Source organism: Larus michahellis, chromosome 15 (assembly GCF_964199755.1).
Source record: "Larus michahellis chromosome 15, bLarMic1.1, whole genome shotgun sequence".
Taxonomy (NCBI): domain Eukaryota; kingdom Metazoa; phylum Chordata; class Aves; order Charadriiformes; family Laridae; genus Larus; species Larus michahellis.
Genome location: NC_133910.1, coordinates 13,089,996 through 13,104,516, shown reverse-complemented (window position 1 = coordinate 13,104,516; position 14,521 = coordinate 13,089,996). Strand labels below are relative to the sequence as shown.

Sequence of the window (14,521 nt, the reverse complement as noted above, 5' to 3'; positions counted from 1 at the left end):
ATCTGAATCTTTCTCAATGTGGGTGAAATCTACACTTCTGTCTCCAAGTTGCATCAAACCCGTGGCCTGCCCGGTGCCATGGGGCAATGACAGGGTGCGATCACAAGAGCTGTGACTTGTGGCTGTCCAGGGAGAGAGCGCTGGGACCAGCACGCCTGGCACCGCCACGTGCCACGGCGAGATACAAAATACCTCCGCTATGAATCTGAAGGGTTTGTGGACCACACTTGTTCCATCAGGGCAGCGTCACCCACCGCCCACCCCGTTGCAGGGCACAAAGAAGGTTATTTGTTCCTGGTGCTCTTCCTACACTGAGCCGCAGTGGGAAAAGGGGCCAAACCGAGTCCTGGTTTAGTGCAACCAACTGTAGAAAAGAGTGAAATGCATTTGAAAGCTCACAGTGAGGAGAAAAAACCCAGGATACAAATGCATTTCTTTGGTGGCGGTGTCCCAGTGCTTGGCACTCGAGGGCTGGGTGCATGCTTATTTTTATCTTAAATTATACACTCCTGGGAAGGCACCTTTGCTTCCCACTTCCAGCCATGCACAGAGTGTGCTCTAAGTGCAGGAGGGAATAACCAAGGGCACATACAGCTCGTGCCACTGTGCACTTGCACAGTCAGGAAGATTATGAAAATCAGAGAATAGGTGAAATCAAGGAGTTATTCCCCACTCCTACCATTTGGGGAGATCAGCTCTCCGTGTTTGTCCCCACGTCTCATCCAAGGATTCTCAAAAGAAAATCACTGCTCTCCAGCTCCTGCTCCCACCTCTGCTACACAACAACTGGGTGATCTGAGAAAAGTCACTTGGCTTCATTCTCCCTCCTTCCACCCTGCCGCTACAGGGGGGGTTGGCACTCAATTATTTCACATTTGCAAACCCATTTTCAAACCTTTTTTGAAAGCAAGCGATAGAAGTGCAAATTCTTATTATTGCTCTTGAAGAGCTTTTTGCAAGGATGCTTGTTAATGAGCTTGCTTAATGAGCTTTCTTAAATCTATATTTATATCCTATATACAGCTGTATATAGATAGGGCAATGCCTAAAATACGTGTGGATTGCACACACATATGCCTAGGAAAATGAAGGCTGATTAACACACATCTTTTTCAGTTATTACTGTGCAAGTATTTATTCCTTTTTCCTTGGAAATTGGAGAGATAAAAGATCCATTCTGGAGTAATTTTGTGCATATGTGCTAGATGGTTTTGTTTATGAGACTGAAGTGTGTGAGTGTGTGTATGTGAGACAGATGGTGTGTCTGTTTGTGAAAGATACGATGCGTGGATGAATGTGTGTAAAAATACAGGTTTCTTAAGAGCTTTTTTTAAAAAAAAAAAAAAAGACAAGGCAAAATAACAAATGCTGGCTTGGTACATTATTTCCCTGTGTCATGCTCTTTGTCAATATGACAGAGGAGTATTCCTGCAGAAGGCGAAGCTGCCCCAGAAAGCGAAGGGTGCTGCCCCTAGGGTTTCGAGCTGGGCATCGTGAATTCTCTTCAAGTTTTCAAAGTCCTGGAAAGTTTTGATAAGCAAATACTTTCTGGGCTCTGCTTCCCTATTGGCTGTTTCTTCACCGCCAGATTTTGACACAAATAATCTGATTGAAAAATCAGGGAGGGGAACAGGGGCAAAAAAACAGAGAGAAAAAAGGAGAAGTATCTATTTCAGCAGACTGCGACTCAGTGAAAAAGTGGAAGAGGAGTCCAGAGAGAAGACGACGACTCGTTTGTCTGGGGAGATTTCCAGGCGAATCCAGTAAAGCAAAGTCCCCCAAACAGGTGATTGATTTATTCTTTTAAAGACTTTTAATTTCATTGTTTTTCTCATTTCTCTGATGTGTTTTTCTAAGCTTTCTCTTCTTCTTTGCTTGTGGTTGCAAATACATAACATTCCACTGCGTAAGTCACTTGTCCTGGGGATTCCTTTATGATAATGATTCACTTAATTCAAATGAGTCAAACCTTTTAAATTTATATACCATATACTTACTTCACTCTCACATGTGAAAATGGTAATAGTAGAACAAAATATAAAAGATGTGACAATGGTCTGGGATGCCTGCGTCCCAGCAAGCTCCGTGCAGCAGGAGCAGTTTCCAGATGTAGACTTTGTACTTGGGCACTGAGGAGAGGGGGTACTGTATTTTCATTTAATTGCTCTTTTACAGGGCCAGACCTTTAAATTCAGAAAACGGCACACCTCAGCTGACTTAAATTGATCAATTTTGCTAGATGAGAAGTCTGTCCAGGGTTTTTGCTTCAAACCTATCTTTTATTTTATTATTTTCCCGTCCTTTCTAAGTATATGCTGATTAGCGTAACAATTTTTAGCATATGGAATTAGCTATTTATAGACGCTTCTCATATACCACCAGATTGATTCAATACATTTAGCAGGAAAAGAAATGATTTGCAAGTTCACACAGTAAGTGCATGTATATATTAAGGGGACATGGAATTTGTTAGATTGCACTATATAAATCTATTTATCCATGGAAGCCTAAGGCAAAGTTTGCTAAAGCCAGTGGCATTCCCAACATCACTAGGAGCTAAATGAGCTTTCTAAAGAAGAAACGCTGCAATTATAAACATTTTTGCTAGATACTACAGATGTACAAGCATTTCCCTTCCACTTCTTGGACAAGATTTCCACCATAATTTTAAATCCCTGCCATAATGTCCATTTGTCCAGTTTTACTGCAAGAATGAAAAATGTTCTGCTCATTTTTCCACTAAAAAAGCCGCATTCAAATTACTTGCCCCAAGTACATTATATTTGCAAGGGTGGACTAGTGAAGACACGATTAATTTTGTTGTAAAGAACTGAAATTCATTTTGAATATGATTCTATATTTAAAGAGCCAGGAGTCCATAAAACCTCTTGTTTCATTTGGGCTCTTAAAGGTTGTGTTCTGTTTTGTGCTTTTCTTTTTTCTTCAAAAATGTGGTTTTCTGAAAAACAAACTATTCTTTATTTTTGGAAGCTTCACTTTTGCTGGAAAGCAATATTAAGATTTAAATACAAATTAAGCAATGGGGAGGAAATAAGCCTCTTTAGCCTAACATTTTGGACACTCATCAACTTATATGAAGACATATATCAATTTTAAGTTCAAATTAAGTATTTCACTGAGTATAGTGGGAAAAAGGGTTTCACCTCTTCAATTAACCTTCTAAATTTGAAAACAGGATTACTTGAATTTAGAGGAAAATGAAAGTCAGCTTTAGAATGGAACTTACGCTGAAAAATTGGGTTCTTGATTCAGCGTGGCACAACCCTGCAAACACCTGTCCTAACTATGGTGGTTTGTGTTCTGAATCGTCTCTGAAGGAACCAGAGAGAACACCTCCATAATCGCGTTCATCAAGAATACAGTTTTCTTCGAAACTGTATCAAAGGACCCAATCCTGTATTTTTGGGTACTGTGGGCTGCCGTGCAGTGAAGTGGGAGTTGGGGCTTCACGAGGAACATAAGATCAAGTGAAATTAGGATCCTAAAGTCATAAACCACCCTGTAAAAACAAAAACCCTTTTAATTTGGTTCTTGCACTATCTCCAGTGTTCCGGTATTACATTCCAGTTTTACGTGTGATACACTGCACAATCACCAGGGAGCATCACCAAGGATGAAGGAACTTTGAGTCTGAACGTAGGAGGGGAACCCACGAATGCTGGGTCTGCTTTCAGATCTGACGGGGGAATTTATGGCTGGTAAAAGAAGCCCTTCCAGGGTGCTTCAAGTTAGGTACACAAAATAGCGAAGCAGGTTTTTTTTCCCTTGGGTCCTTTTGGCTGTCTTTTCCTCAGGGCAGATTACTACATTATTGTGCAGCTACATGAGTGGCAAACAAATAAGAATGTCAATTCTAGCCGGTTACTGATTTTATATTCAGTATTGAATCCAAAAAGCGCCACGACACTTGCATTTTGAGTAGGCACTCCTGCCCAAGCAATGAACTCCCTTGTGCACTTGCCACTCGAGGTAGAAACCACTGCCACAGGTGCTGGCAAGAACAGATGCCATAAAAATGAATTTTAATTTTTAGCAAAAGGTTGAAGCTAAATTCTGTCGGAAGCTTCAACGACTTTAAGACGTAGTGGAGTCTGTTGTCTGTAGCGCTACTTTCCCTGTGAAATATAGTTAGCCATTAGTAGCATCTGATCACTCGCTATTGATAATCTTAAGTTTTAAGGAGAGATAGTATTTTCTCTCTCACAATCTGTGCTTCCAGCTTTCCTCGAACCTGGTTGTGTGAATCACAAAGACAGTTCAATGCAGTTGTTAATTAACTATGCTTTGGGCTCCCAGTTCCTGTTTTCTCTGTAAAATGGGGTGGGGGAAGGTAACTTCCTTTTGTAACGTTCAGTAGTGCTTTAAAGATCGTTGGGCTCAGTAGAGGCTCTTATCAGCAGGCAAGATACTGGACCAAATTTGACTTTTACATAGGCTGAGGCAAACACATCCAGAAAAATCCCATTGATTCACGTGCCTCTACTTTCACCCGCCATCAGAAAAGAGGGGCTGTAGGCGGTGGGTTCATGTACTTAGTGTGTGGGTACTACCATAAAACACTTCAAGATTGCTTATGCCACCCATCTCCAGTCCTCTAACTGGCCTTGGAAGCTGTCGGGCGAATGCCATGGGGTTCTCTAGGCGGTGGGCAGAGGGACTCTTCCAGCAGGCACTGCTGGGTGCGGGCTTTTGCCCTGCATTCAGAGTTACCTGCTGACGGAGCCTCTTCCTCCGCGGTGGAAGAAGCCCAGGGAAACTAACTGGTTAATTCAGGCAGAGAAATCAGATGTCTAAAGCTTGCTGGTATGAATACCCTCCATTGTGGGCACAGTCCTGCCCCACCACATGGGAAAATCCCTTTGACATGAGTGGAAATTCCATGTCTAAAGAGCTTGTGGCAGGACTTTAACTTGGGGCATGTCTATATTGCAGAGTGCGGCTCCACGCACAGATACTCCATCCGGGACTGACCAAGATCAGGGGGACCCTCTGAGCTGAGCACTTCTGCTAGGATGTGAGGTGCACGGGCTGAGCAGAGCACACTGCTAGAAGGATTCTGCCCATCGCAGAACACTCCCGTGTTCGTACCGAGCTGGAGGTATTTCTGTGCCCACAGCCTTTTCCCACGCAGAGAGACACTTTACAATACTTAGGAAGAACCTCATTAGAGAGTTACAGAAGAGTAACTACAGCAATGTACTTCAGCGTCCCTTCCCTCAAGGGCATACTTATGGTTCATTCTCAGTATAGTTTTGTCCTCTTTCTAAAATTAAATTAACAAATCTACTCTTAGCCACTGTTTTCTCTTACTCATCTCAAGTTACACGCAAATTTCTTGGAAAAAGATGAAGAAAAACAGGTGAGTCATTTCAAAAGAAAAAATGGCTAGAGACACCAAGAGTTATTCCTGAAGTCATAGAAGAGGCAGTGGGCATCCTGGATCAGATTAAGAAAAGCAGCTATAACTGCACTTCCAAAGGCAGCTGGGCTGGGGAGCAAGAGCGGGTGGGCAATCCACCTGTCCACAGCACACCTCGCTGTGCGAATCCCACCGTACACGTACCTGCAGCCCCAGGCACCACTGTAAACGTGGCCCTCGGACCTTTAAACAAAGCACCAGTGGGCTATGTAACTGCATTTAGCATAGGGGGTGCTGCAGGCACTTCTGGACCTTAAGGAGCAGTCCTTTTCCATCCCTGGCTGTTTGGGATTCCAGGAGCCCACACTGCTCTGTCCTGACTTACACAGACGTTTCAGGTCATTCCTACTTTACAGGAGCAAACTTTGTTGTTTTTCAGTAAATAAAGAGGCTACACTTAACTGCTCTCAGGAAAAAAAAGGGCTTAATAACGCACTTTCCCATCAACAGAGAGCCAGGATTTACTGCTGACTTTTCATATGAAATATAGCAAGATTTGTTTTTAGTGCTACTATCCTGAACAATTACAAGGGAAAATGCAAACACATATGCAAATAAGGCGCCAGCTGATATTGCTGTAGACAGCATCGAGCCTGTTGTCATACTGCCTACATGAGGACAGTTACTAGCCATGGGGAGTGGGCACAGGGCGGGCTGGCTTCTGGGTAGTAAAGATAACAGATGCATTGCAAGAGAATTTGGTGTGATTAAATTTCATCATTTTATGTTTGTTCCTAACCCGTCATTTCAACGGTCTGTGATATTTGAGACGGATCCAAAAGGTAACCCAGCACTTCTGCTCTGCCTCTGCTCGACTGTTTGTAAGCCAGAACACAAAATACCAAGCCATGGCCAACAAGAAGGAAACCCACCACACATCATGGCTACAGGGATTTTCCACTGCATCCCTCCTATTATTGGTGTTATTTCTATAATTATTATTTGTGTAGCAGTTTCAGAGAGGAGCCCGTGTCATGGCTTAGGACTATGCTCTTCTAGGCGTGGTACAAACACTAAGACAGACCCTTTCTCCAAGGGGTGATCTCCAACCTGCAGTCCCCACTGCGTCCTCTCAGGGAGGGTAAGGTGGGAGATGCACCATGTCCTGTAGCCAGGACAGAGAGCTGCGAGAGAGAGATTCTGGGTTCTGATGGATCGTTGCCACAGAAGGAGTTTTGGTCTGTAACACAGCACTCGATTTAAGCATGCCTCTATTTCTCCACCTACAATATGAAGACAGCAGGATTCCTTTGCCTCAACCTAGGGGTAGGTTATGAAGTGGAATTCTTATGGGGTGTACTGTAACCTGCAATCTCATCTTCAAACTGCATTCCCATCTCTATACTCAGTGGCAGAGACTATCTGGCAGTAAGTTATTTTGCTTAGCCCCCTCCACAGCTACGTATTTTCCCCAGAGTTGAGATCCATGAAGCACCTACACTCAAGCAAGCATTCCCTGCCCGTCAGCTGGGTGGAGGGACCTTTGAGATGAACTCTGTCTCCACAGTAGAAGGGTTTTAATTCTCATCACTGTTGCATACAGAGCTGATGTACTGCGGGAACAAATGAGAAATTACCCCATAAATCACAGAGATTTACCTGCCGTTATTCTGTGTTTCTGCCCAGGCAGTGAATGGAAAATGCCACGTTCCTTTTTGGTGAAAAGCAAAAAGGCTCATAGCTATCATCAACACCGCTTTGTGGAAGATGACCTGCCATTACTCACGTGGGATCCAATAACCTCTCCCTTCACTGGTGAGTCAATTCATCCACTGGCCTTGTAAGAATACACCAAGGCAAATCAATAATTGAGTAGGCAAGCTAAGGGAGTAGGATGAGTGAGCTAAGACCAACTACGGCCTTCCCCACAGGGATGTCAGTCTGAGGACAAACTGATCCCCTACTGTGTGCGCTCTTTCTCTAGGCCAAATCTACACTCTCACTGAAACCAAATTTAGATCCTCCTTTTGTTTCCTTGCTGGGCAGATTTGAGATATAAGATTGCTGTGTGGAGTTGGTCGCTTTTGGGCAACTTCAGGCAACTGACAGTTGGGAAAAGAGCTTGCATTTGGTTGTCAGCCTTCTACACACTCACAGCTCTCCCCCCCCACAATCTCCATGTTTACTGTCCAGTTGTGAAGTTCACTGTCCACATTCTCTCTGGACCTACATCTTCCCTACCTCAGTGTGTTACCATCTCCTCCCAGTGCGAGGGAAGAAGGTTACAGCTAGAGTGAGAAGATACTAGTGATACCCTAACACTGACTGTGAAAGGAGTCCTCCACACTCACAGGTGAAGGGCTGGCTGCTACGTTCTATATTGACACAAACCAACACTGCTTCTCTGTGCTTGCTGTCCTCCCTCAGCTCCTGTTCTTGCTCTCCCACAGCCATTCATGCAGCAGCGGGGCCGGGGCAATTATCTTCTTCCTTCAGGCACCATTCAAATTTTCTTTATTCAAATCTAGGATCAACTTACCCTTTGTTCTAGCCTTGGCTATCAAACTGGAGTCCAGCCCTATGATAAGTTTGATAAAAAAGAAGGAAGGGGACATTTTCATTTAAATTCCTGCCATCTTCCTTTGGCCATTTGTTGCGTCTCTCTGGCACACAAGAAGGTTTGGACGACAGATGAATACTGTCCTTCAGCAGCTCAGTCCCATCTCCAGCAGAAAGGAGGCACATGTATTGAACCTCTGTCCATTTTAAATTCTTACTATAAAGTCTACTTAAAATAAGTGCTGGCTGGTCTCTTTAAGGGCTGGGACAAACATGGAGAAATGGGAGTGTGGGCAGGAGGAGACGAGGCTTTGTGGTCACCTTTGCAACTGCATAAGAAGTTACCTCCCCTCTCTGCTTCCCTACTTGGCTGTCCATAAATTCAGGTTAACAATACTGAACTCTCTTAGGAGAGGGGTGGGGAGGTTAATAAGTTAGTGATTGTTAGTTACGCACGCAAATTAAAATGGGTTTAAATAGGGAAATAATTCTTACAGACATATGGCCTTCTAGGGTTAATTTTAGCTAACTATATATGGTATCAAGTGTCCCATCATTTCTTCCTGCCCCCTTCTACCTTGTCTGTCCCATCCTGCTTGGAATTTCCCTTTGTCAGCAATGGACAGACCTTGATTGCCGTGCTGATTGCGCCACTCTGCACTCCTTCAGGCAATTGAGCACGGGCTCATATATCCAAGCATGAGTTCATACATAAGTGCAAACCCATCTCAATAGACTCTTCTCTTAACAGCCAGAATAAACTAACTGTGACTCTACTGTGTCATTACAGCCATAGGAGACAAGAAACCGGAGGACATCACGAAACAGGACCTAGAATGCGTGGTTCCAAAACAAGAAAAGGACCCATCTCAACTGAAAGAAGAAAGCGTCCCTGTCCAGTACTTGAGCAGGATGCTGCCAGGCCCTTCAGCTCAAGGTCTGCTATCCAAATCCACAATTGCAAAAGACATCAGGGCTGGGCTGGCTTATGGAGCCCCTACAACTGGGTTCAGATTTTCAGTAAATGGCAGCTCTTATTTTGACATCAGTGGTCAAACTTGTCCCAGGCAGAGCTCATCAAGAGCCTTCTGTATTTCCCTTTACAATTCTGGTCTAGATCAGCATCTTCCAGGAGGATGATCCTATGATTCCCAACGAGTGAGCCTCCAGATCTCAAGGACTAATGCAATTCCGTGCTCCATGGGTCAAGGCGGGTGGCCCATGATACTTGTTCAAACACCACATGAAGGAGGGCTAGTAGGGTGGTTAACATTCTCTTAGCATCCCCTCTCCCGTAAAATTTCCTCAGACTGAAGTCAAAGTCATAATAGGAACTTTGTATGGGGATCAGAGGAGGAGTTAACAACTGCAACTCCTAAGGTCAGGCAGGACATTTAATGGGGGAATGGTACCTGGGGAGCTTTTTTACTGGGGCCGAGCTGCAGGCAATGGCATGACACTCACTTCTCCCTCTTCTTTGCACACTCAGAGATGGCCATCCCAGGTCTGCAGATCAAAGACTGCACTAACACAACAAGCACCCCTACCTTCTACAAAACCGGCTTTTCTTGGGATGCTTTCCCTTTGCCATACAGCTACCGGCAGATGTCTTCCACCATGCAGTCAGCCCTCTTGGAGCATCCAGTTAGCCTGTACGGAAGCCACCTCCTGCCAAGCACTGAGCCCCCTCTGGATTACAGCATGCATTACTCCTCGGACATGGAGACCTACCACTGTGTGAAGTGCAACAAGGTGTGTGTCAGACAAGAACCTCAGGGATGGGGAGGGCCTGGAGTGATTTTCATTGCACATGTCAGTGTTTCACTGGGTCGTGACAAAGTGCAATGCATGCAGCTTAAAATGTCTACCTGTTTGTTCTCCTGACTGGGGACAAGGGCGCTAGGAATGATGCAGTTCACATGACCAATGAAAGGGAAGAATCAAATAAAAAGAAGGAATTGAAAACCGAGGTGGAGACACAGCTGCCTCATGTCAAAAAAATCACTGGCATTTTGTTTTGCAGGTATTCTCCACTCCCCATGGGCTGGAGGTCCACGTCCGAAGGTCTCACAGTGGGACCCGGCCCTTTGCTTGTGAAGTATGTGGCAAAACCTTTGGACACGCTGTAAGCCTGGAGCAGCACACCAATATTCACTCCCAGGTGGGTGGCATGTTTCCAGAGAACCAGCTCTCCAGTGCTTGGACCTTAGCTGTTGCTTACTCCATTACAAGGGAAGTGACAGTTTCTAGGTTACAAACGTGATGGTTTTCCTGTAGCACCCAGTAACAATGACATGGTCTTCTGAGCTCCTAGATCTTGGTCTCAAGTCTCAGACTGCCCTTGAGAATTCCTTGGGTAGGAGGGGAGGATCTTGCTACTGGTTCTTCTGTGCCTCGCCTCCTCGTAAAGGGCCCAGGAGTTTAGATCACAAGATGTAACCCATTTCCATAAGTAACCCTCCCCACATTCTCTTTGTACTGCACCTAGCATACCAGTCCATGAGCTGAGGAGATTTGCTTATCAAATCTACTATTCTCAACACTCTTCAAGCTCTGTCATATGTCTTGCAGCCACAGACATCCCATGATTTTCTTCCCCTAACAGGAAAGAAGTTTTGAGTGCAAGATGTGTGGGAAGACATTCAAGCGTTCCTCCACCCTCTCCACTCATCTCCTGATCCATTCAGACACACGGCCCTATCCCTGCCAATACTGTGGCAAGCGGTTCCACCAGAAGTCAGATATGAAGAAACACACTTACATCCACACTGGTAAGAAACAAAATATTCCCAATACAAAAATGCAAATTAGAGTCCATCATGTTGATGCACACACAGTCCCCAGACACAGACATATTGGACTAGGGATAAGACAGCACGTCCTCCTCTGTGCAACAAAGAGGTGGTTATCGACCAGCCTCCAGTGCGTGTCATGGCAGTACCCAGCCCTGCATGCAGACAGGGCATAGGTCACGCAGCTGGAGAGGACTGAGTCTGGTTCTTCTCACCCTCATATCGCAGATGCATTAACAGGACAGCTGGACTGGCAGCACGCTGATGCCAGTCAGGTCTGAGTCTGCCAAAGGGCATTTCTACCTCCCTTCCCTGGTCTGTTAAAGTGTTTCTTACCATTTTCTCTGCCCTGCAGGGGAGAAGCCCCACAAATGCCAGGTATGCGGCAAAGCCTTCAGCCAGAGCTCCAACCTCATCACCCACAGCCGCAAGCACACCGGCTTCAAGCCCTTCAGCTGTGAGCTCTGTGCCAAGGGCTTCCAGCGCAAGGTGGATCTACGGAGGCACAGAGAGACCCAACACAGTCTCAAGTGAGGGATGGCTCCAGGTCTTTGCAGGACCCCCCACTGCCAGTGCATGCTCCAGGGAAGAAGCCTCTCCCCAGCATCTCCATCCACCATGGGGCTGCCCACCTCATAAAGCCCCTCTAGTGTCCTATCTTCTGAGGACTGGCAAAGTCACATCATTGACTTTAGTGTTCTGGCACCCCAGAGCCTTGCACATCCCAGTAGGTGACAAAGAAACCTGTGGGAACTCTTACTCTTCAATTACAACAAGTACCAGCCCAGATCTGACAGCAGCTGCTCAAGTGCAAATCCAGAGGAATTCCTCCAAGGTCACTATTGCTCTGGATTTACACCATGTGCAGACTCCGGTTTATCAGACTGACCAGCAGTGAGGTGGGAACTCCTGGGCTAGCGGCAGCAGCAATCTGTGCCAAGCTAGTGCCGTAACCACGTTCTGCTTTGATGGTTAGGAAGATAAGACTAGGGCATGCAAATAAATTGTATTCAGTGAGTTGTGTTCAACCTGGACAGCGCTTCTGCAGAGACTTGTCCAGGTCATAAGTTCTGGCAACAGGCACCCAAAGTAATTTTCTTTCAGCAAAGCATTTACTGTGATCAAATGACAAGTTAACTGTGCTGTATTTTTAGCTTGGAGTGGGAGGAAAACACTGAAAAAACAGCTCCTATCCCTAACTGATAACAGGGGTCTCTAAATGTATTCCTCATATGCACCGTGCTGCAGAGATCCCTGGGTTAGTGGCAACCAAGCAAGCTCCAGGAAGAGCCACGCCACAGCACTAGGCATAAGCTAGTAAAGCCCATGCCTCAGTAGCAAGCCAGAGAGACCAGCTGCTCTTGGAATCCGAGTTGGTATGTCCCACAATATTTCACTGCATGCTGGACATACTGACTTAGAACTGTGCTGGGCAATCCTGTGTCACTGTATGGTCAGGAATGGCCCTTGGATATCAATGTCAAGGTCCAGAGTTCTGCTTTCCAGCCACTCTCTTAAAGGAGGAAGCGACCGAGCCTGTACACATTGGCATAGTGTGCAAGTACCTTACAAATATTGTACAAACAGAGCAGTGGTATTTCCTCCTTCTTCCAGGTCTAGGGGTTGAAGCAAAGCACTGGAACAAGTGAAGAGCCAGTTCCCCTCCAAGCTCTGCTACGTTCTCACTGTGTAACCTCTGGCAAATCACTGCGCTGGGCTTTTATTTCTCCACCCCTCCTGGGGATGTGAAATCATTCACTCAGGTTTGTAGAGTCCCCGGAGTTCTTGAGAGGAAGGACAAAGTATTATTATAGCATTAAAAAGATAAGGGCTTTCAGTTAAGTGGGGCATGGCAGCAGAAAACAGCCCACTCCATAGCTACATCCCTGAACACGTGGCCTTGGCCAGTGACACCAGTGGGCAGTAGCCTGGAGAACGGGCTGTGGCACTATCCAAATGCTTATGAAGGAAGGCTGCCATCGCAGGCAAAGAGGAAACAGTCCAAGTGGAGAATTCATTTACTGCCAGGGGAGAAGAGCTCTGTCCTGCCCTCAGTTACACTGCTGTAAATCCAAAGTTATTCTCCTAAGACCTAAAATGTACTTGCCCCTCTTTTATGCTGTGCCTCAGTTGTTAGTCATTAATATGCATTCTGGAAGCTCAAAACAGAGTCTGTACTCCTGGCTTTACTTGTACACTGTAAATATGTATTTATACTTATTCTAATGTATATTTTTATTGCACTATACCAGACAGTGACAACATGTACAGGCCTGCTGGAATTTATCCGATAAATCTGTTCCCTCTCAGTAACCGGGCTAACACAGTGTATTTCATGTTAAAAACATCCATTTCAAGAAAGGCTCATACTTGTCTCTGGAGACGCAGGCAGTGGGGATGGAGGGGAAAAGGAGAAGGGAAAGAAACAACAGTGTAGCCCCAATAAAGTTAGTTCCTATGTTGGGGTTCCAGCACACACAAGTGGAAAACAAAATGGGAGTTCACGTGCAGAACGGGGCTCCCATCAGGAACATGGGTGCCAAACTTTGAAGTGAGAGAAGAAAAGTTTGGGGAGCTGGGGCCTGTTGGCTACAGAACAGCTGTGAACAACGCTCAAAGCCTGGGATCAGGGGACATTCATCTTCAGGGACAGGCTAGTGCAGAGCCCCACACAGGAGCAAGAGGGCTGTGCAGGTACAACCACATCAGATGATACGGTGTTACCAAACCCCCCATTAAAACTCTGCTGTCCTTTCCTGGTTCATGCCAGAACCCAGTCAGGGCAGGGACTCCAGGGGAGGTGCATAACCCGTGACAGAACTGGCCTTAGGGAACTGGTCCCCAGGTCCTGACCGTGACACCAGGTTCACACACACATGTGAACACACTCACGCATGTACAAGCCTTACTCAAAGTCATTTCAGATTATTAAAACTGCTGCCAAAAATGCAAACTGTGATTGTTACCCCCCTCGTCCTCCACATATCTGTGAACAGAAATATTTAAAGAGCATGTCAGCATCTAAGCTGCTTGGGAGCGAATACCCTCCAGCCCCAAAACACATGGGCACACCAGCACAGACTTCCCCATCTGTGTCCTGGGGATGGCAGGTGTGTCTGACTCATCTGAAGTGCCCCAATTTTGGCCATTCTGGAGGGAAGTGCTGGCACACACTGATCGGCACCGTGGCAAGACTGCCTGTAAAACCACTCATAAAAACAAATCAGACAGCTGGTTCTCCTGAGCCTGCTGAACAAGGGCTGCTGTATCCATTAGATTTCCATTCCTATCTTGGATTTCCATGGGATGGAGGAGGTATAACCCTCAACGGGCGGCTGGGGTCTTCTGCCCTAAGGCTGCGCTCCTCCAGCCTGCTCCTCCCTCCTGACAAAGCACAGATCACCCCAGGCCTGTCTTTGGTTTCCCCAGGACTCTAGGCCAGGCAGCTGCTTTCACCCCTATTGGGGTGAGCCCAGAGGCTACTGAAGAGCAGTCACACCAGAGGAGACAGTGTCAGCCTTACCCTTACATTTGCAAGGAGCCCGGTGAGCACATCCCCGGGAGATACAAGGACTGCTTTAGCTGGATGGGTAGCGAGTAGAGAAACACACTGGGATGTCCTTAGGCAGTGTGCTGCTGCAGAGCCGCGCTCAGGAAAACATGTCTGTGGCCAAAGCAGCGCGGGGGGGCCAGGCTGACCCGCTCCCACAGGCGCTGGGAGCATATCTCCAGAAACACAGGCTGTGGATGGAGGCCAGCTGGCAAAGGCGCCAACGAGACAGCATGGCCA

At 46.2% G+C, this 14,521-nt stretch overlaps 2 protein-coding genes across 13 annotated transcripts in view; one reads left to right on the top strand and one right to left on the bottom strand.

Annotated features, from left to right (window-relative positions):
• Nucleotides 1-14,521, bottom strand: part of TSC1 (TSC complex subunit 1) — a 52,654-nt gene that overhangs the window by 30,866 nt on the left and 7,267 nt on the right. For 4 of the 8 annotated variants that reach the window (XM_074609290.1, XM_074609281.1, XM_074609284.1 and 1 more), the window contains exon 1: nucleotides 14,255-14,474. The exons of 2 other annotated variants lie outside the window; for them this stretch is intronic. The gene's annotated coding sequence lies outside the window, so the exon portion shown is untranslated. Of the gene's footprint in view, nucleotides 1-14,254; nucleotides 14,475-14,521 lie in introns of those variants that run through there. 2 more of the 8 variants (XM_074609282.1, XM_074609287.1) reach the window with 1 other exon arrangement.
• GFI1B (growth factor independent 1B transcriptional repressor) lies at nucleotides 1,408-14,248 on the top strand. 5 transcript variants are annotated; one of them, XM_074609302.1, is made up of 8 exons: nucleotides 1,408-1,786; nucleotides 4,954-5,119; nucleotides 7,071-7,195; nucleotides 8,730-8,876; nucleotides 9,429-9,691; nucleotides 9,963-10,100; nucleotides 10,545-10,710; nucleotides 11,087-14,248. In XM_074609302.1, the coding sequence occupies exons 3-8, from the start codon at nucleotides 7,081-7,083 to the stop codon at nucleotides 11,263-11,265; spliced, it is 1,008 nt and encodes a 335-aa protein (XP_074465403.1). In that variant the 5' UTR covers nucleotides 1,408-1,786; nucleotides 4,954-5,119; nucleotides 7,071-7,080; the 3' UTR covers nucleotides 11,266-14,248. The 5 variants fall into 5 exon arrangements, with proteins under 5 accessions (XP_074465403.1, XP_074465402.1, XP_074465404.1 ...); XM_074609301.1 differs by having other exon boundaries at nucleotides 7,067-7,195; XM_074609303.1 differs by lacking the exon at nucleotides 4,954-5,119.

Excerpts from the sequence above, each read along its gene's own strand:
- GFI1B (XM_074609303.1), top strand. The coding sequence starts at position 7,081 with ATGCCACGTTCCTTTTTGGTGAAAAGCAAAAAGGCTCATAGCTATCAT. Across the intron at positions 7,196-8,729 it reads AATAACCTCTCCCTTCACTG|CCATAGGAGACAAGAAACCG; the intron begins GTGAGTCAATTC and ends GTGTCATTACAG. Across the intron at positions 10,101-10,544 it reads ACACCAATATTCACTCCCAG|GAAAGAAGTTTTGAGTGCAA; the intron begins GTGGGTGGCATG and ends TTCCCCTAACAG.